Here is a 21173-nt window from a genome sequence, read left to right on the forward strand (position 1 = left end):
TTGACATATGGGGGATTGATTTTATGGGCCCATTTACTGTCTCTTTCGGCAATGTTTACATCTTACTCGCGGTTGATTATGTTTCTAAATGGGTTGATGCCAAAGCTACAAGATCGGCTGATGCCGAAACGGTTATCGAGTTTTTAAAGTCTAATATTTTTGTGAGATTTGTTGTGCCTAGGGCCTTGATTAGTGATAGAGGGACACATTTTTGCAACAAGGTGATAGAGGCTTTATTGAAGAAGTACAATGTGACCCACTGTGTTTCTATTGCCTACCACCCTCAATCAAACGGTCAAGTGGAGGTCTCAAATCGGGAAGTGAAGTCCATCCTTGAGAAAATAGTGAACTCAACAAGAAAGGATTGGAGTTTGAGGCTTGATGATGCCTTATAGGCCTACCGGACCGCTTACAAGACCCCGATATGCATGTCTCCATTTAGATTGGTATTTGGAAAGCCATGTCATCTTCCTGTGGAACTAGAGCACCGTGCATTTTGGGTGGTCAAGCAATGCAATTTCAATGTTGATGAGACAGGAAGACATAGGAAGCTTCAAATTCAAGAGTTAGAAGAATTAAGAAATGACTCTTTTGAAAACTCGAGAATTTACAAGGAGAAAACTAAGCTTTTCCATGACAAGTCCATCACCAGGAAGCATTTTGAACCGGGACATAGGGTTTTACTCTACCATTCACGATTGAAGTTATTTTCGGGCAAGTTAAGACCAAGGTGGATTGGGCCTTTTGTTGTAATAAATTTTTTTGACCATGGAGTGGTACAAATTCAAAGTGAAGAAATGGTACAAAATCTCAAAGTCAATAGGCACCGTTTGAAGCCATACTATGAAGGTTTCAATGATAATGCTCTTGAAATCGTCCATTTGGATGTACCGAGGTGTTCAAGCAAGCCAGGAGGATATCTCGCCAAAGACGTTAAAGAATGGCATTTTTGGAAAGCATTGTGCTTTCATGTCTTTCCCATGCCCCCTTGCGCCCCCCTCTTACCCTTCCACGTGCCCATACACGGCCTGTCTACGCGGGTATACCTGATGCTTGAAACACTCGACTTGAAACGAACCTCTTCACCATGAGAGACCTGCGTGGCCTCGTGCTGCCTTTTCGCGACCCGTGCACACGCCAACGACCAAGACAAATTTTGTTGACTCGAATTTAACTTTCGTTGACCATGTGTTTTAGTGAGTTGACTAACATTGACCGGGTGTTGACCTCAATTGACCATAGATTAAAACTCCAGCCACTCTTCTTCTTTATTAAACCCTACAACACTTCCATCATTTCCTCTCTAGAGCTCAAGAACACAAAACCCCACTCCCTACAAAAACTTGATTCCCGGAGTTCTACCGATCAGAATCCCGCGAGACCACCGCCATTCTTCACCATTTTTCCTCCTCTACAAACCTCACCCAATATATTTCCCGATTTGTTGCCGGAAGTGGGGGCACGACCACCACCACCTTGCCGCTTTCCGGCCAACTTCGTCCACCTCTCGCGATTCCGACACCACCAAAGTGTTTCATTTTTCCAAGCTCTACACTTCTAACCGAACGAAACCACAATTTCTCACAAAAAAATTCGCCGGAAATTTTCAGCCACCACGAGCCGCCGCCGGAGTTTTTGCAAGAATCAATTTGAAATTTTTTTTATTGAACAAGTCTTGTATTTTGGCACCCATGAACAAGCACTAAGCTTGGGGTACACGGTAGCAGATTTCAGGTTCAAGTTCAATTTTTGGGGATGAAAACAATCGAATCAGGTATCTTCTTTCCTTGGCTTTATTACATTGCATTACTTTAATACAATAATTACAACCAATTATGCTTTGAAAATTGCCTATGATCGTTAGTTATTACCCGAATTATTTAGAAAGATTGGTTTGAGAATGGTTGAAATTGGTCAATTTTGCTTGGAAACTTGATTCAAAAGTGTTTAAACTTCGGTTGGGATTTGTTCACTTTGACTATAAATGCTACCAAATTTTTGTTGGAATTGTCAAATAGAACCGAGTGGTGTTGTTTAAACCGTTTTGAATTATCAAAAGTTGGGTGCAATTATTTATTGGAATTGTTTGTGTTCGATTTAAACATTGTTATATTATTTTGAGAGTGGTGAGGGAGAGATTACTTTGGTGGATTGTTTTCGTAATTGTAGGTATTAAAAATGGGCAAAACTACAACTCGTGCACGCACACATGGATCATCCGTTGATCCTAACCCATGAAAGGATGCCGTCAGAACTTCACAAAATGCCACGGGAAAGAAAAGCGAAAACAAGGGAAGCGATCCTTCCCTTAAAAAGGCGGAAATCAAAACATATCGGTCTAACCTTCGTGGATGTCCAGGCCGACCCACAAAGTTTTACCATGAAGAGTCAATGACGAAGCTTGGGGTACGCGTCAGTGTAGGCACTATGTTCTGTATGATGTGTTGGGGTGGTTTTCTTAATCTCTGTGACAGGACCTACGAAGTGCCCACTCTAGAATTATTGTCCACCTTCATTGTAGATCATGAAGCCTAAGTCCTTACTTTCCAATTATAGGGTCAAAGTCATCAGTTCTCATACGGACGGCTGAATTCCATTATAGGTGTCGATCGCACAAACGTGACAACCATCCATTCTCAAAAGTACATTAGCTTCTTGTGTTCTCCTAGCACACGTTTTTGGTCCCAAATAACCGGTCTCCACACGTTCAATTCGAGCCGCCAGAGGTCCAAACATATAGTTCATCCTTGTTGGTGAATTTCGCACAAAATTCTCACCACAAGCATCTTCGGTTGCCTAAATTTAGGTCAAATAAATATATGTGAGCTCTTCTTTCTACACTGCATGTCACGGGGTGGTGAACTTGATTTCTCCACATTTTTCCTCGATAAATGCATGGCCTTTCGTCAGTGCGCCACCGGAGAAATCCATATTAGGGGGCTTATTACCATCATAGGTCGAGCCGTCGGCCTAGACTTCCCTGCCCCCATTACTTGCCCGTTGGCTACTACCAATCCAACTTCCTAGTGGATTGTTTTGCTCTTGAGCGAGCAGAGATGTTGGCCAGTCGGGGCAATGACTCGTACAGTTGGGTCGACGGTGACAAGCATCCGGTTTATATCCTTTCCAGCTAGGTAGGTGATTCATTCTCACAGAATGAACCCGACACTTGGATCCCTCCGGATCAGTTGACTCTAGTGGGTGTGCTACCCGAATCTAAGGATGAAGAACAAGAAGATGAAGAAGAGCTTCCTGAGGCAGAAGACCATTTTAACCAGCCTTCGATGCAACAGTCGATGTATCAGCATGACCACTTCCAGGCCCCTCCACAACATTTTGACCAGCCTCAGTATCATCCGCATCAGCAGGGGGGACATGACATCCCATCATATTTCCCCCTACATTCTTTGACCAGTTTGTCACAATGTTCTCCACCATTCAGCGCATCGACATTCAAACACAGGAGAACACCCGAGCCATTCAGGATGTGGGGACTTGCGTTAGTAGACTAGAGCAGTCTTTTCCATCCACTTCCCGTCAGGTCCAGGACATGTGGGACTACCACTACCACCATAAATGTTTTCCGCTGCCCTATCCTTTGATTCAGGTCATTTCTGCCCCTTACCTTAAGCATTAAGGACAATGCTTGTTCTTAAGCTTGGGGTGGGGTATTCCCTTTTTCTTTACTTTTTCATTCATTTTTTAGGTTGCATAACATATTAGTCTTTAGTTAATTTGTATTCATTTTTTTTATAAAATTCCAAAATGATTTTATTTTCTTCTTTTCCAATTTATTTTTGCATGTCATTTAGGTTAGGACATTAGCATACATGCATTTTTGTTGTCTGTTTATTCTCACCCCCTTGGATGCCATGGAACAGGTTCATAGTTATTGTATCATTATTGGTCCAGGATCTTGTTGTTATCTCACATATTGAAACGGGACCATTAGGCTGCAGTTTGGGACTTCATACTTGGGATTAACTGCAAGATCTTAAAGGGATAAGTGATCATGGCCATGTAGTTCTCATGAAGAATTATGCATGCAATAATAACAACTGTAGGATATACTATAACAACGGATGTTTTTAGCCTGCGGTCCATACCGCTGACAGGATCACACTTGATCATGTTTAAATCATTATGATGAAGCACCGGTGCTTGTCCCCGAGTAGAATCCATATCCAGTCTCTTTACATCAACATTTTTTTGCGATTTCCTTAGGATTTTAGAGAGTCTTTTAGCCCACATTTGGTCATTTTCATCATATTTGGAAAATGACAAGTTTGAAAAGGAGCCTACATCTTTATGCTCCACACATGGTCATTTTCACAACTTAGACCATTCAGATTACTATCTCTTGGTTCCATTTACATACTTTTGGGAACCACATCTCAAGTCAAAGGTTTACTTGGTAAAAATTTTGATATGTTATAACGTTACCTTCAAGTATGTTTCGTAAACTTAAAAAAAACGAGAAGCTCAAACTAGCAATTCCAAGTTGTGATTATCTTATATGGGTGACCGATTCAATTAATGAACAAAATTATCTTACATTTTGGTCACCCAACGTTTGATATTCATTTATATAAGTATGTTTTATTATATATAGTTCAATTTGTTTTTTTTCGCAAATTAGTGATGTTAGGGATTCGGTCGAGTCAGATACTACGGGAGGTTCGGGCCAACACTAAGTGAATTGATTCCTATAATGGTGCAAGAGCGATGATACCCAATCACACATGAGAGCAGCTTTCAGACGTGAGATCATGCAACTTTCATGATAAGAGTGTACACTTAAAAGAAGAGCTCCACACGAGACTATCCATCTTCTTTCTCCCTACAATAGAGGTTCTTCATTGTATGCATGTTCCATTGGGACTGTGACTGACCATCCCTCCGTACTCACCTAGAGGAGTTGTCTTGTGTGACATCTCCAATTTCACGGCCAAAAAATACCGATTTGTTTATGCTTTGTTTTTAAAATCAGAGTAATCTTTTAAAGAAAACGGTTGCGGAATTTGTTCCCAAAACAAGATATGATAATAACTTATCAAAACACTTCTCAAAGAAAATGTATTTTCATTTAATAATAAAACCTCGGGATGTCATGTTCCGATACAGACATATAAGCATAAACAGAACTTACATTTAATTACACTAATGATTTATATCTCCTTTAAATCTCTTTGTGAAATATGTCTTCGTATCGATACCTGTGATACCAAGAAAACTGAGTGGGTCAGACTTGGGAGCCTGGTGAGCATATAGGGTTTGCATCCCACAATGTTATATCATATATTTATAAATATAGAACATTCAAACTTGTACATTTTCACCATATAAAGGCAACTCTTATCCCACCCCATCGATCCTCACAACGACACGATCTAAACTCTCGTATCTAAAATTTTCCTCTTTACCTGACCCCTACTCACAGATCTAAAACTAACATTTTCACCCGATCCATACTCACGGATCTAAAACTAACATTTTCCCCTGATCCATACTCACGGATCTAAAACTACCTTTTCACCTGATCCATACTCACGGATCTAAAACTAATCTCCTGATCTGATCCATACTCTCGGATCAATAATTGTACCCATTCCATACTCCCGAAATAGGGACAATTAACTATACCCTAATCCTGATCTGATCCATACTCCCGGATCTATAACTGTGCCCAATCCATACTCCCGGACTAGGGACAATTAACTTAGTCTTAATCCATACTCCCGGACTAATAACAAGTTTTATCTCTTTACCTGATCCATACTCCCGGATCTAAAACTAACCTCTTGGTCTAATCCATACTCACAGATCTAATACTAGCCTCTTGATCTGATCCCTACTCAGGGATCTAAACTAATCTCTTGATCTGATCCATACTCACGGATCTCATCTACCCTTGTCCTACCCAACATATTTGTAGTTACTAAATACGTATACAGTTTAACTCATTAAAACCTATATAGTTCATGCATTCCACCAGCATCTCAAATAAACAACAATATATAAACACATAGCACGTATTTCATAGCAAATACTTAATATTTATGTGTTAGAAGAAAGTGACCACACACTCACTTGATCAGAAGATGATCGGACAGCACTATGGCTTGCAATGGTAGTATTCTTCGGTGAAACCGGGACCACTTCACACACCGGGTTTCTCGCGGGCAGAGCTTCGGCTCGGAAACTCTTTTCTTCTCGGGATCTTCGGTCTTCGGGACTTGCTTCGGGTCTCGGTATGATATCGGGGCTTCGGGGGGTTAAAATTGCATGCAAAACGATGTAATATGGGTGAGAGATGAGAGAATGAACAACCAAACTCGGCTGGCCCTTCAAATATATTTATAGGGCAAAATCTGCCCTTTCCATGTCGTGACACCTTTGTCCACATCGTGGGCTTGGTCGCCACTGCATGCGTCATCGCAAGTTGCATCTGGGGGACTCCCGGAGGTTTCAGAAGACTTGCCACGTCGTAATCGACAACCGGTAGGTTTCTCGCTATAACTTTATTAAAACACAAACTGTTGCACACTTACTAATTACCCATTTACCATAGTTGCAGGAAGGCTTCTCTTTCTAGGCGCAAGTGTGTAGTTTCCATCTCCGATTTCCCACCGTCGTCAGCCACCATCCATTTATGTAAAACGTTCATCAAGTAAAAATCTTAAATAACGATTTTGTAAGTATCTTATTTCCTGAAAGTTTTAATCTTTGTAAAAATACATATAATTTTTTTTATATGTAATTGTTGGTTCTACGATATATCATTTTGTGTAATTTTTTTACTTTAGGTTGTGAGAAAGGGTAGTTGTTGTATTTGTAACAACTGAAAATTGAAATTATACATCTTAATTATGATGTTTGTTCAATTTCTTTGTCATCTCACTCTATTATACCAAAAGCACTCCTAACGTAACTCAACGTTTTATATCGTTTTGGTTCTTATTTTAAGGCTACGGGGACCAAACTGATATAAAACATTGAAATAAGAACCACAACTGAAAAAAAGTTTCATTTTAGATTAAAAACTAGAAAAATCAGAAAACATAGGGACCTTTTTGTAATTTAGAGTCATTACAGAAATGGTCCTTGTGCTTTCTGATCTTTTCATTGTTTAGTTCAAAACTAAAACCTTTTTCAGTTTTAGCCTTTTTTTCAAGGTTCCAGGTCCAAAATTGATATGAAGTCTTCAATTGTTGTCGGTTTCGCCACTGCCACTGGTCTACGCATCCATTCAACTATTGTTGTTACAATTTACAACAAATGATCACATTGCAGCAATCTCTTTTGTCTGGTAGGCAACCACCCACTCAGTAAAATGTTTATCCTATTTTCTAATAGGTCAACTCAACTGTTGATTTTCACTTCACCATGTCATTCATATTCATGGTTTGATATCAGTTTTCTGTTTGTATATTCAGGGAAACAGATCAAACTGGTGTAGCAACAGGTAGAAAAAAGTTAAAAAAATTTTATATACACAAATTTACAACTAAATCTTAATACATATTATTATATTTATAATAATCATGTTTTTTTGGTGTAGCAGGTGTGCCCGACATGGGAGATGCCCAGCAGAAACAAATCATTGATGCTAAAGGTAAAACTTAATTATATTTTAACCTTGCTATTAACTACTTTAGAATTTTTAAAATAAGAAATACAATGTTTTTCCTTTTTTTTAAAAAAAAAATCATTTAATAAATGTGATAATGAATAATTATATTAATAAAAGAGGTTGTTATTATATGATGGAAAAACTGCAGAGGTGAAGGTTGGATTGTCTACAAAGAACACCCACAAATTTTGTCCATGTTGTAATGTACGAATCATGTAAGTTCGATATCCATTTGACCAATTTTGTTTTGTTATTATATGATGGAAAAACTGCAAAGGTGAGCATTAGGTGTTTGACTACATAAAAAAAACCGACGCTAAACTTTTTACACTTTTGTTGTTACAGTCCCTAAAGAAAAGTCTCAAGTTGTTGATGTGAATTTGTAAAAGCCTGATGGGTTTTAGCCATAAGAACTTTCCTATGTGCGCATGTAAAACCCTAATGCTCGGATCTAGACTTTCTAATTAAACATGCTTTGAATCCAAGACTTCTAATGACTAATTAGGTATAAGAACAATACTAAATCAGATCTAGAATCATACCTTTGAATCTCTTGTTTGATCTTGTTGTCTTGGAGCTCTAGAGTCACAATTATCACTCCTCTAATGGCTTACAAACACCAAATAGCAAGGAGGATGATTTGAGAGAGAGGAGAGGGGAGGAATTCGGCCAGAGGTTCTCTACTAGAGATCAAGTGCCGATTTCCCTTTGCCATAGGGTCTATTTATACTTGTAGACTTCTTAAGGGTTACAACTTAAACCCTAATTGGATAATCTTCTCTTAAAGCAATCCAAATCCATTCCTTAGATAGACTTGGACGATTTAAGCTATCCTTAGCTTCTAGAATCTGTCCACCCCTATCCAATATGGATTTACAGTCTAAAGTTTAACTATCAAACAATTGACAGTTTATACCCTCTTATTTAATTAATCTCTTTAAGTCACCAAATTAATTCTAATTAATTTATGACTTATATTAATCAAATAACAATATTATTATTCTTTATATTATTCTCATAATATATTAATAATATTTATTCTCTCTTAATAAATCATCCTATCAAGTTGCTATGGTGAAGGCAACCCAAAAGGACCATGCACAACCGGGTCAAATACTTGCCTAATATAGTTGCAGCCTTAGACGCTATTCCAACAGTCTCCCACTTGGATAAGTCTAGTAACTATATGCACAAGTACAATTCGGTTTGCAATCGTAGCTCTCAAAGACGCTGTCAAACTCTGATCTAATCAATCTTGTCCTTTAGATAAGGGATCGTACAGTCCTCTGTTAGATATCATGCTGACAATCCTATGGAATGGTTAGTCAAGCATTTAGGTTTCTCGATCTCTGATTTATTTGACATAGAACTTAATCGAACACATCAATTCAGTTCTGACCGGGCCCGTCACATAAGTCAAATCAAATCATCGAGCGGCCGAGATATCGCTTTTACCCTCTTGGGATAAAAGTTACAGATAAACTTCGACTTATATGCATTTACTTATTCATTAACCAACTATACACAACAATGCGTTTTATAACACCAAGTTACTGATGCGTTTTCGCATTATCAATGTACAATCAATTAACAAATAACAAATCATATATCTAGGTTTTAAGATTATATGATATTATCGTCTTGCGATCACCCTTTTATATCATATTCCATAAGGTGATTCCAACAAGCGCGGGTTTGTTCCAATGCTCAAAACTAGTTCATAAACACTCATGAACGTTGCAGCAACCCTTTGCTATGTCTAACACCATTTAGACAATCTACACACCAATTCATGACAATCTTCATTCATATCTACTTCCAACATATGAACGATTGTGAACAATTTGAACAATTCGATTATTCCTCAATTATTCTGGAAGTCAAAACATGCAAAGTGAAACAATAGTTAAACAATTAACATAAGATATTAACATTACTCATAAATAAAACTCCTTTATTTAATCATCAAATGTTAATTACATTTATCTATTACACGTTTCTAATACTATCTAATCTATGCTAATATCATCCTTCAGCCCAATACTCCTAGCATGCTGCAAGTGCTTAACCCTACTCAGTCCCTTCGTAAGCGGATCTGTTGGGTTATCTTCTGATGATATCCTCTTCACTACAAGTTGTCTTTCTTCTACACGATGTCTAATAAAGTGATATTTTTTGTCGATATGTCTTGATCTACCATGATCCTTCGGTTCCTTGGTCAAGGCAACCGCTCCTTCGTTATCACAGAAAATCTCCATGGGTTCCTTTATGGCGGGTACAACTCCAAGATCACCGATGAAGTTCTTCAGCCATATTGCCTCCTTCGACGCTTCGCTCGCTGCAATGTATTCTGATTCGCACGTTGAATCAGATACGGTTTCCTGCTTCGAACTCTTCCATGTCACTGCTCCTCCGTTTAGGGTAAAGACCCAGCCCGACTGCGAACGGTAGTTGTCCCTGTCGGTCTGAAAATTGGCGTCACTATACCCTCGCACCTTCAAGTCATCACTCCCTCCGAGGACTAAGAACCATTCCTTCGTCCTCCGAAGATACTTAAGGATATTCTTCACCGTAATCCAATGGGCTCTGCCAGGATTCCCTTGATATCTGCTAACCATGCTCAAAGCGAAGGCTACATCAGGGCGAGTACAAGTCATAGCGTACATGATTGAGCCAACTGCGGAAGCGTATGGTACTCGACTCATTTCTGCTATTTCAGCTTCGGTACTCGGACTTTGAGTCTTACTCAACTTGGCATTACTCTGTATCGGTAATTCTCCCTTCTTCGAGTTTTCCATACTAAAACATTTTAGTACCTTCTCTAAGTAAGTGTTCTGACTAAGTCCTATTAGTCTCTTACTTCTTTCTCTTACTATCCTTATTCCCAAAATGTAAGAAGCCTCTCCAAGGTCCTTCATAGCGAAGCACTTCCCGAGCCAGGACTTAACTTCCTGCAGAGTCGGGATGTCGTTTCCTATGAGTAATATGTCATCGACATATAGAACGAGGAAGCTAACTATACTCCCACTGGCTTTGACATATACACATGATTCATCTTCGCTTCGTACAAATCCAAACTCTTTGACTTTCTCATCGAAGCAAAGATTCCATCTGCGAGACGCTTGCTTAAGTCCATAAATGGACTTCTCAAGCTTACACACTCTATTCGGATGCTTCGGATCCACAAACCCCTCTTGTTGAGCCATGTAAACATCCTCAGCCAACTTCCCGTTAAGGAAAGCGGTCTTGACATCCATTTGCCCAATCTCATAATCATGAAATGCGGAAATCGCTAGCATCACTCTAATAGATTTTATCTTCGCAACTGGTGAGAAGGTCTCATCATACACTACAAGAAAAAAGGCCTTTTACGACGCTCATTGCGCGTCGTAAAACACTCAGACGACGCGCAAATGCGTGTCAAGGAAGGCCCTGTCATAAAGAGAGACGACGCGCATTTACGACGCTCATTTACGACGCGCATTTACGACGCGCGTTTACGACACGCAATGCGTATCAAGGAAGGCCCTGTCATAAAGGAAGACGACACGCATTCGCATGTCGTAACCTTACGACGCGCGTGTTAATGACACGCAATGCGTATCAAGAAAGCCCCTGTCAAGAAAGGCCATGTCATAAATGAAGATGACACACATTTTTGCGTATCATAATTTTCAATGTTTAAAAAAAATATTTTTAATAGATTTACTAATTTTCAAATTAAATTTGAATTTAATGCCTCATAATAGAAAATAAAATATCATATACAAAAAATATAATCCATTTCATAAAATTTAATGTCATATACAAATAATCATTCCAATAGTAAGTAAATGTAACACATTGCTAATATTGCATAATATTTATTATTGAAAACAAAACATGTACAACATTAAAAAAAACCCTTGAATAAATTCTCCTTTGACAATCACCTTTGACAATTTTCTTTCTAAAAGAATAACCAGAATGCAAGAACTTTGAGAGGCTGCAAGGCACTAATATGTCAAATTTGTTTGTCTGCATGTTTTCAGCCAAATCTAGGAAATTTCAGGAGTATGTATACATGTCATTTACATATATATATATATATATATATATATATATATATATATTGACATAACATAAAGCATACATTGACATAACATAACTAATTCCAAACAATTTAAACATGACAAAGGGAAAACAAAGGTGGCATACCTGATGCATTCACCCTCATCTTACAAGAAACCCTGCATTTGCTTCAAGCATATCAGAAACCTTCATAAACTGAAGCACAAAATTATTCCATGTCTTTGTACTAAAGCAGCTATCGGAGCAGTAGCAGCTTGAAATTCGCATACCAAAGACACAATAAAGTCAAATTTCTGAAAATATCTGAAAAAAACTTTCTTGGACACAACAATTAATTGGCAGTGAGCAACTGATGCCTCCACCAGATCAGCCGCTAGTTCTACAAAACCTGTAGAGAAAAATTCACACGAATTGACCTTTTTCAGCATGATACAACAACACATATGGATATGAATCATGAAGCCAAACCAAGCCAAACCTTTTTCTGGATTCTCAAACTTGGCTAACCGTTGACCACAGCTAACAGCTAACACATATGGTGAAATGACTTATTTACCCCTTACAGACAGCTAAAACCAAGGCCATCACCTATTGTTAAAATGAACTTCTAACTGCAGAATATGTTAAAAAAACTCATAACATTCCTATACTCCCTTTTCATTTAAGGCTTGACTTGTAGTCAAACATCAATGAAGTTTCATTGTATAAGATAAGTTCTTAATACTAATTAACTAGTTTTACATCCTTAATTAAGTATTACCTTTTAATATCTCGGAAAATGGAGGTAAGATAGGAGGGTCTTGATTCTGCAACCAAAGAATAATTATCAGAACAAATTTTGAACAGTTGAAAAGTAATATAAAAAAGAAATACAAAAGATGACTTTCTTTCAGTATTAAGCAATATAAAAAGAAAACCTATAGATGAGAAGCAACCAATAATATTATGGATAAAGAGTTAAGAGTTCGATCTTTTGAACTGTTAATATCATGTGCTTTTGCCCATGCTTTCATTTTCATAGATAGATTTTATCATTAGTAGTCGAAATATATTCTGTTTACATTGCTATAATCAGGTATCCATAATATAAATATTTTGCGAGTATTTTAATAGCAAATAAAATACATGTCTTTTTTCTAAAAACAAAATCTTCATGTTAAAGAATATCCTAATTATAGCAATGTAATTTCAAAGTACACTGCTATAATAACCATGACAATAAATGACCATGTCTATTACGTCGAGCATTTCCCATGGCATTTTTTATCCCAATTTATTATATATATATATATATATATATATATATATATTTCAGTAACTTAAATTTTGATTTTCCATATAATAATTGCATTTCAATGATTGATTGTGGTTGTTTTTTTAGTTTATTCATTTTATATTTCATTATAGAATATCATCATTTTTTCATTAATTTACACATAAAGAATAAAACATTTTACATATAATTTGAATAAACTATTATTAAGAATGTCCCCCGTATCTTCAAAACATTTAACATATTTTGAATGTTTCGTTCCATTCCAAACCAACCCAGCATGGTATACTGAATGGTAATGACCTACAACCATTAACGACTCCTTTTAAGGGTATTTTGGGCATCTTTTTCTTAAATAATATGGTTTACAAAGGAGGAAGCATACCTTCAAAAAGCAAAAGGAAGAACGCATGGTAAAAGTTGACATCATCTCAGATTTAGAGATGACACCCAAATATTGATCCTCATCTACAGGATATCCCAAAACTAAAGCACCCAAAACAGAACAAGCAACAAGTTTAAAATTAAATTCAAAATACATTGCATAATCTTCATATATTAACAGATTTTTACCTCATATTGGGCAAGGAACATACCAGATGTGAGCTGGGTTGTGAGTTCTTGAAAATGGTATATAATTTGCTCAATAAAAAAGGTCAATGTAAAGTTCAACTCTATTTGGATTTGTTGCATTTCGTATGGGCTCTGGTAAGAAATGACAGTAATTACACCAACTTATTCCCTCAAAAAAAGGTGGTTATCCAAATAAACATTTGGTCAAATGTTGGGATAACTGGCAAAAGAATATCTTATAAACTCTTAGCTTCTTGTTCCAAATGACTAGTACTCATCAACCCCATTGGTCCAGGCAAACCCTACATATTATACCACAACCAAGGGTTAATAATAATTAATAATATATAAAAGATAAGATAAAAAGTAATCAATAAAAAAATATCAACACTCGGAATCAATGATTCCACAGGTAAAAAAAACTTACATTGGAATCAGAACGCTGCAAAGGGCTTCTGGAATCAGCTCTACCATGGGAATAGGGTGATGATGTTGATGCTTTCTCATTTCCTCCTCCTTTAGGGCTTCTGCTTCTAGAAGGTGACCTACTCCTACGTGGAGGAGACCTGCTTCTGTGTAATCCATCAGTTTATTGACACATCACATGATAAGGGCATTCTAGTCTTTTCAACACTAGTACTTCTATGTAAGTAACAAACACATATAGAATAGTGAATAGTCCATCAGGTTCCTAATAAACATCAACTTTAAACAGACAAACAAAACTTTTTACGGATGCTATTTTTAATGATAAGAGCATTTACGTCTTTTTACCTTAGAACACATATTTAACAATAATTTACTTATAAACATAATATTCAACAACATATTTCATTTAGAAGTACAATTGTAGCAATATATATTTCATTTATAAACAGAATTCCAGCAATATATTTTTATAAAGTCAGTTCCAGCAACATTTTTCATGATTCCATAATTCAAAATACCAAAATACACATATTGTAGAAGAGAAGAAGAGAAGAAAATCATGAAAAATACCAACATTTTTCATGATTCCATAATTCAAAATACCAAAATACACATATTCACTATCTGATACATGAATACTAGCATTGCCATTGCCCAAAACCATTCTCAATAACTAATAGAATAACAGTAGAAGAGAAGAAGAGAAGAAAAGCAGAAATTGACAAGTGTATTAATGGAAGTCGATGAATCAAACCAATTGTCGGGCTATCTAGTAACTAATAGAATAACTTATATTCCATAACAGAGAACTGTAGAAGAGAAGAGAAGAAGAAAAACAGAAATCGATTTGATGTTACAGTGGAACATCTAATTGAAGAAGATGAAGTTTATTGTCACAGGGCCTGATTTAATAAGCAAACATGGTACCTGGTATCGAGGAATCAAACCAATTACTGAAGCGTTTTTTTTCTGAGTCGATACTTTTTGGAATCGTCATCACAGTTCCCGCTCAATCCCCCAATCGCCGACCCAATCGACGAAATCGCTGACCCAATCGACGAATTGTTGCAATCCAATTCGTCAGAAACGCGTCCCCATCATCGTACCAAGTGATTGCTCGGATCGCCAATGAGCCGTACCTGAGACCATTTCGCATGGCGTTCGGATCGACACTGTACCCCGTTTGGGTACGAAACGTTCAAAACGTGGTACGTGACCACATGAGCGACTCCTGTGACTATGGTCCTACTTCTGTAACGATCTTTGTCCCTTCCATAATACATGTCCCTGCTACTGCTGCGACTTATCCTCCTGTAGCCCTTGTATTCATCTCTATACCTGGAACTACATTGGATAAACATCAACTCCAATACAAGGGTAGAATGGTCAAAACTACATTCTCATCATACCTTGGTCTAGGACTTCGGCTCCTTAATCCACCCTTCAGCTTTTCTACTAGTTCTAGTATCCTTCCCTTGTGACTAAAACAAGAATAAAAGCAACCACATTAGTCTGCTTTACAGAGAGATATGAAGTCGAGACGAAAAGACGAGATTGACCCATCTGGTAATAAACGGACTCGGGAAGCTGAACAAAGTGACCCGAGATTGACCCATCTAGTAACAACGCTATTGATGCCATTCCTTCCATTTTCGACTGTTCATCCTCCTTCCTCTACAGCTACTTCTTCACCATCTTCTATTTTTTCTGTATTTAGACTTGAGAGTATAATTAGGGCTTTTTCTAACAATTTCAACATCGAGTGTGAGATATGGTGGTTCCAGTAGGTAGAAGTGAGGGAAGAAGTAAGCAGCAGTCAATGTCGGGAGGGGGAAGGAAGGAGCGTCCAGGGCAAGAGGGAAAGGAGAAAAAAAAGGAAGGCGGGATTTTTAATTTTTTCAGAATTTCATTTCCCCCTACTGTTAAAGGATGGAACGCGCGTTCCATTAAAAATTATAAAGCGACATCCTTAGATGACGCGCATTTTATTATAGGTGCCCTCCGTGTTTTTTTAGACACTAATTTAAGGGCGCGCAATAATGCGTGCCTTCTTTCCTTAAATTTTTTGAAGAGATGACATTTTTCTAATGTCACTCTCCTTTGCGTAACATAGATCAATGAGCGTCGTATTTTGCGCGTCGTAAAAGGCCTTTTTTCTTGTAGTGATAGTCAACTTCGGGAGTTTGAGTAAAGCCCTTCGCAACCAATCGCGCTTTATATGTGTGTACGTTTCCATCCACGTCGGTCTTCTTCTTGAATATCCATTTGCACCCAACAGTCTTACGTCCGGGCACATTATCAACCAAATTCCAAACTTGGTTATCATACATGGATTGGATCTCGCTATCCATTGCCTCTTTCCATTTCGCAGACTCCGGGCCTGCCATGGCTTCCTTATAGCTATTAGGTTCATCGAGATTTATTTGTGTACCATCACTAATATACGTGTCCCCTTCGGTAGTAATATGAAAACCATAAAACTGGGGATGAACTCTAACTCTATCGGAACGTCTAAGAGGTAAGGACTCGTCAATCGGTTCAACCGGAGTTTCCCCCTCGGGTTGAGTGCTAGCGGTAGAGGTTCCTTCATCTATCGACTCTTGAATCTCTTCAAGCTCGATTTGCCTCCCACTGTCACCTTGGCCTATGAGTTCTCGCTCTCGGAAAACTCCTCTCCTCGCAACAAAGACAACATTGTCCTTCGGTCTATAGAAGAGATATCCAAAGGATTTCTGCGGGTAGCCGATGAAAATACATCGCTCACTTCGAGGTTCGAGCTTGTCGTGAGTATCTCGTCTTACGAAAGCCTCGCAACCCCAAACTTTGATACGTGCTAACGAGGGAGCTTTCCCTGTCCACATCTCGTGAGGTGTTTTGGCAACCTTCTTAGTAGGGACTCGGTTAAGGATATGAGCGGCAGTCTCTAAGGCATACCCCCAAAAAAAGATAGGTAGTGAAGCACGACTCATCATAGAGCGAACCATATCCAATAAGGTTCGATTACGCCTTTCTGCCACACCATTCAGCTGCGGTGTCCTAGGAGGCGTCAATCGTGAAACTATTCCACACTCCTTGAGATAATCGTTGAATACAAGACTTAGGTACTCTCCTCCTCGATCGGATCGAAGCATCTTGATTTTCCTGCCCAATTGATTCTCCACTTCATTCTTGAACTCTTTGAACTTTTCAAAGGTTTCTGACTTTTGCTTAATTAAATAGATATACCCATATCTACTATAATCATCGGTAAAAGTCACATAGAAGCGGTTCCCATCCTTCGTGGTTGATCTAAACGGTCCACATACATCGGTATGTATTAGGTCAAATAGACCCTCACCCTTTTCACACGTGCTCGTGAAGGGTGATTTAGTCATCTTTCCAAGCAAACAAGACTCGCACGTGTCATCTTCCCTAAGGTCGAACGACTCCAACACTCCATCCTTTTGGAGTTGGGCTATGCGTTTCTTGTTGACATGTCCAAGACGACAATGCCACAAGGATGCTTTATCCATACTAGTGGAAGAATCTATGTTTAAAACATCATTTCCTAAGTTATCAACAATCATAACAGTTTCATAAATTCCATTACATGGTATAGCTTCAAAGTAAAAGACACCATTTAGATAAGCCAAAATAGAACCATTCTCATTATTAAAAGAAAATTTAAAACTTTGTCTAAACAAACCATGAAATGAAATGATGTTTCTAGCCATTTCTGGCGAATAGCAACAATTGTTCAAATCTAAACATAAATTATTCCTAAGCACTAAAGAATACACTCCAATCTTGGTCACAAGCGACGATCTTCTGTTCCCCATGATTAGATTGATCCTTCCTTGCTCCACATCCCTACTTCTTCTTAGTCCCTGCACATTAGAACAAATGTGATAACCACAACCGGTATCAAGAACCCAAGAAATAGCATGATTTGGATCGTTAGATTTAATTGTGTATATACCTGCGAAAGATGGCTTGATCTTTCCTTCCTTGATGGCTTGAAGGTACTCTGGGCAGCTTCTCTTCCAATGTCCTATCTTGTGGCAGTGGTGACACTCTGCCTCTTTAGGGTTAGGGCAGGGCTTAGCAGGATCAACTTTGGTCCCACTAGAAGAGGCACCATCTCGGGCTTTAACCTTGCGATAGTTCTTAGATGAAGCCTTCCTCTTCTTTCCCTTTCCTTGACCAATAGCCAAGACAGGAGCAGCGGGTGGATTGGGAGTTGGTGCAACAGACTTGTCTTTGAAGTTGCTCTCAGCGACCCTCAAGAGACCTTGGAGTTTGCTTAGGGTGACCTCCTCTTTGTTCATATGGTAGGTCATCCTAAATTGATTGTATATCGGAGGCAAAGAGTGAAGCACCATGTCGATCGCCAAGTCTTCCCCAAAGTCAACATTTAACTTGCGAAGGCGGTCGACATACCTTTGCATCTTTTGCAGGTGCACGGTAAGAGATTCTCCATGACCCATCTTAGCGGAAATCATGTTAGTGAAAATCTCATAACGCTCTTGTCTCGTGTTTTGGTGGTATCTCTCCAATAAGTCTTGATGCATCTCGTACGGGTACATGTCCTCGTAGGACTTTTGGAATTCGGAGTTCATGGTGGCTATCATGATGCAATGTACTTTCGTTGCATCGTGCTCATGAGTTTCAAAAGCGGTAATTTCAGCCGGAGTAGCGATTTCAGGGTTGATTTTCTCAAGCTTCTCATCGAGGACATACTCCTTATCCTCGTAGTGAGCAATGGTGCGAATGTATCTTATCCATTCGCTAAAGTTCGTTCCATCGAAAGTGACCTTTTGGCAAAGGCTCATCAATGTGAAAGAACTAGCAGCAACGTTGTTTGCGTTTGACATCTACAAATAGAAAGGACAAAGATATATTAGAATATAAATCCTTAATTATCACCCAATAAGAAAAATTAGGGCTAGGATCCAACAACAACATTTACATATTAGAAAAGGGATGCCGTAATCTAACATGCAAATAAATTGAAGGTAAGTGAATGACGATTCACTAATTCTCCACCATAAAAACTTAACTATTAGTCCTAAATGTATTGAGAATTCCTAGGTTCGGATGAGATTCATTGAAACTATTCAATGACATGTTTAAATCTCGATATGCCCCTCTAGTTTGTGACTGGGATACCGAGGATCACAAACGGTAAGACTAGCATTTTAGTTATATATATTGGCCGCAACCTTATACCCACCTTATAGATCAGCTTCGTGAATGAGGCCTACTAACGGTAAGACTAGCATTTTAGTTATATATATATATATATATATATATATATATATATATATATATATATATATATATATATATATTATCCTTGTAATATTATATTAGTATAGGGTTGTATTTTAAACCTTTTAAAATCTTGGGTTTGAAATTTAAATTGTCTAAATTAAAACTTTTAATCACAAAATATAAATCTCAAAACTTGAGGACAAGTTTTAAACATTTAAAACATGGAGGATCAAATAACAAATAATTTTAATTAACAATTAATTTCCTAATTATCTATATTTGATTTATTCAAGATTTCTTGCAAGATAATTACCAAATTAATCAAAATAATTAATTAATTATCATATAAGGAAATTAAATATTTTATTAGTTGATAAATATCTTTAATTAGATCAAGATTATAGTATATATATATATCAAAAAATCGGATTAGGGTTGATCTAATATGATTAAGGTAAGTTTCCATAAGATAATCATGAAGAAATCCCGAATCTGGCCATTCTTGACGCTTGGACTCGCCAAGTGCACCAAGGGACTCGCCGAGTCAGGCCAACTCGCCGAGTCCACTATGGAAATCGCCGAGTCCATGACTCAGAAACACAAAAATCGAATTTTGCAGTTAAGTTTCAAACAAATAAGCAACAATTTAATGAAAACCAAGCTAGGCTCTGATACCACTGATGGGTTTTAGCCATAAGAACTTTCATATGTGCGCATGTAAAACCCTAATGCTCGGATCTAGGCTTTCTAATTAAACATGCTTTGAATCCAAGACTTCTAATGACTAATTAGGTATAAGAACAATACTAAATCAGATCTAGAATCATACCTTTGAATCTCTTGTTTGATCTTGTTGTCTTGGAGCTCTAGAGTCACAATTATCACTCCTCTAATGACTTACAAACACCAAATATCAAGGAGGATGATTTGAGAGAGAGGAGAGGGGAGGAATTCGGCCAGGGGTTCTCTACTAGAGATCAAGTGCCGATTTCCCTTTGCCATAGGGTCTATTTATACTTGTAGACTCCTTACGGTTACAACTTAAACCCTAATTGGATAATCTTCTCTTAAAGCAATCCAAATCCATTCCTTAGATAGACTTGGACGATTTAAGCTATCCTTAGCTTCTAGAATCCGTCCACCCCTATTCAATATGGATTTACAGTCTAATGTTTAACTATCAAACAATTGACAGTTTATACCCTCTTATTTAATTAATCTCTTTAAGTCACCAAATTAATTCTAATTAATTTATGACTTATATTAATCAAATAACAATATTATTATTCTTTATATTATTCTCATAATATATTAATAATATTTATTCTCTCTTAATAAATCATCCTATCAAGTTGCTATGGTGAAGGCAACCCAAAATGACCATGCACAACCGGGTCAAATACTTGTCTAATATAGTTGCAGCCTTAGACAATATTCCAACAAAGCCATGGTTGGATTGTGTTTTTGGTTTTTTTACTTTTTCCTTTTTGCCTGAGTTTTAGTTGTTCTGATATCAATATTGATGTGTATGTGTTTATTACTACCATGATTTACCGTTGCATTTATTATTTTGGGCTTTATGGTATGCTAAGAAAGTTGATGGTGGTATTGAACCATTGATGTTATTTTGCTAGCCACTAACGACAGGTTTGTTTCATCCAATTCATGGCAAATTACATACATTAGCAATGTACTTTACTATGGATACCATTCAGGCAGTGTACTTCAAATAATAGTAATGTATGAAACACATGAACATATACACAAAACTAACGCTTTCCGCCCGTTACGCGGGAAACCTTTCTAGTTATAAACAAACAAGTGTTTACAAAATTATTACTAAATATTGTTTTTCTTATTATTTAACTTATTTTAATTTTCAACAATGCAATACACGAGTTTTTATTTATTTATTTATAAACGACGAATAAGATGCATAGA

At 37.5% G+C, this 21173-nt stretch overlaps 1 protein-coding gene across 1 annotated transcript; it reads left to right on the forward strand.

Moving 5' to 3' along the window:
- Positions 1-428: 428 nt before the first annotated feature.
- Positions 429-8019, forward strand: LOC145098601 (uncharacterized). Its single transcript, XM_079036226.1, has 4 exons — positions 429-943; positions 7437-7465; positions 7565-7615; positions 7979-8019. The coding sequence occupies exons 1-4, from the start codon at positions 429-431 to the stop codon at positions 8017-8019; spliced, it is 636 nt and encodes a 211-aa protein (XP_078892352.1).
- The last annotated feature ends 13154 nt before the right edge of the window (positions 8020-21173 follow it).

Source organism: Lactuca serriola, chromosome 4, assembly GCF_051521515.1.
Source record: "Lactuca serriola cultivar US96UC23 chromosome 4, Lser_US96UC23_V15, whole genome shotgun sequence".
Taxonomy (NCBI): domain Eukaryota; kingdom Viridiplantae; phylum Streptophyta; class Magnoliopsida; order Asterales; family Asteraceae; genus Lactuca; species Lactuca serriola.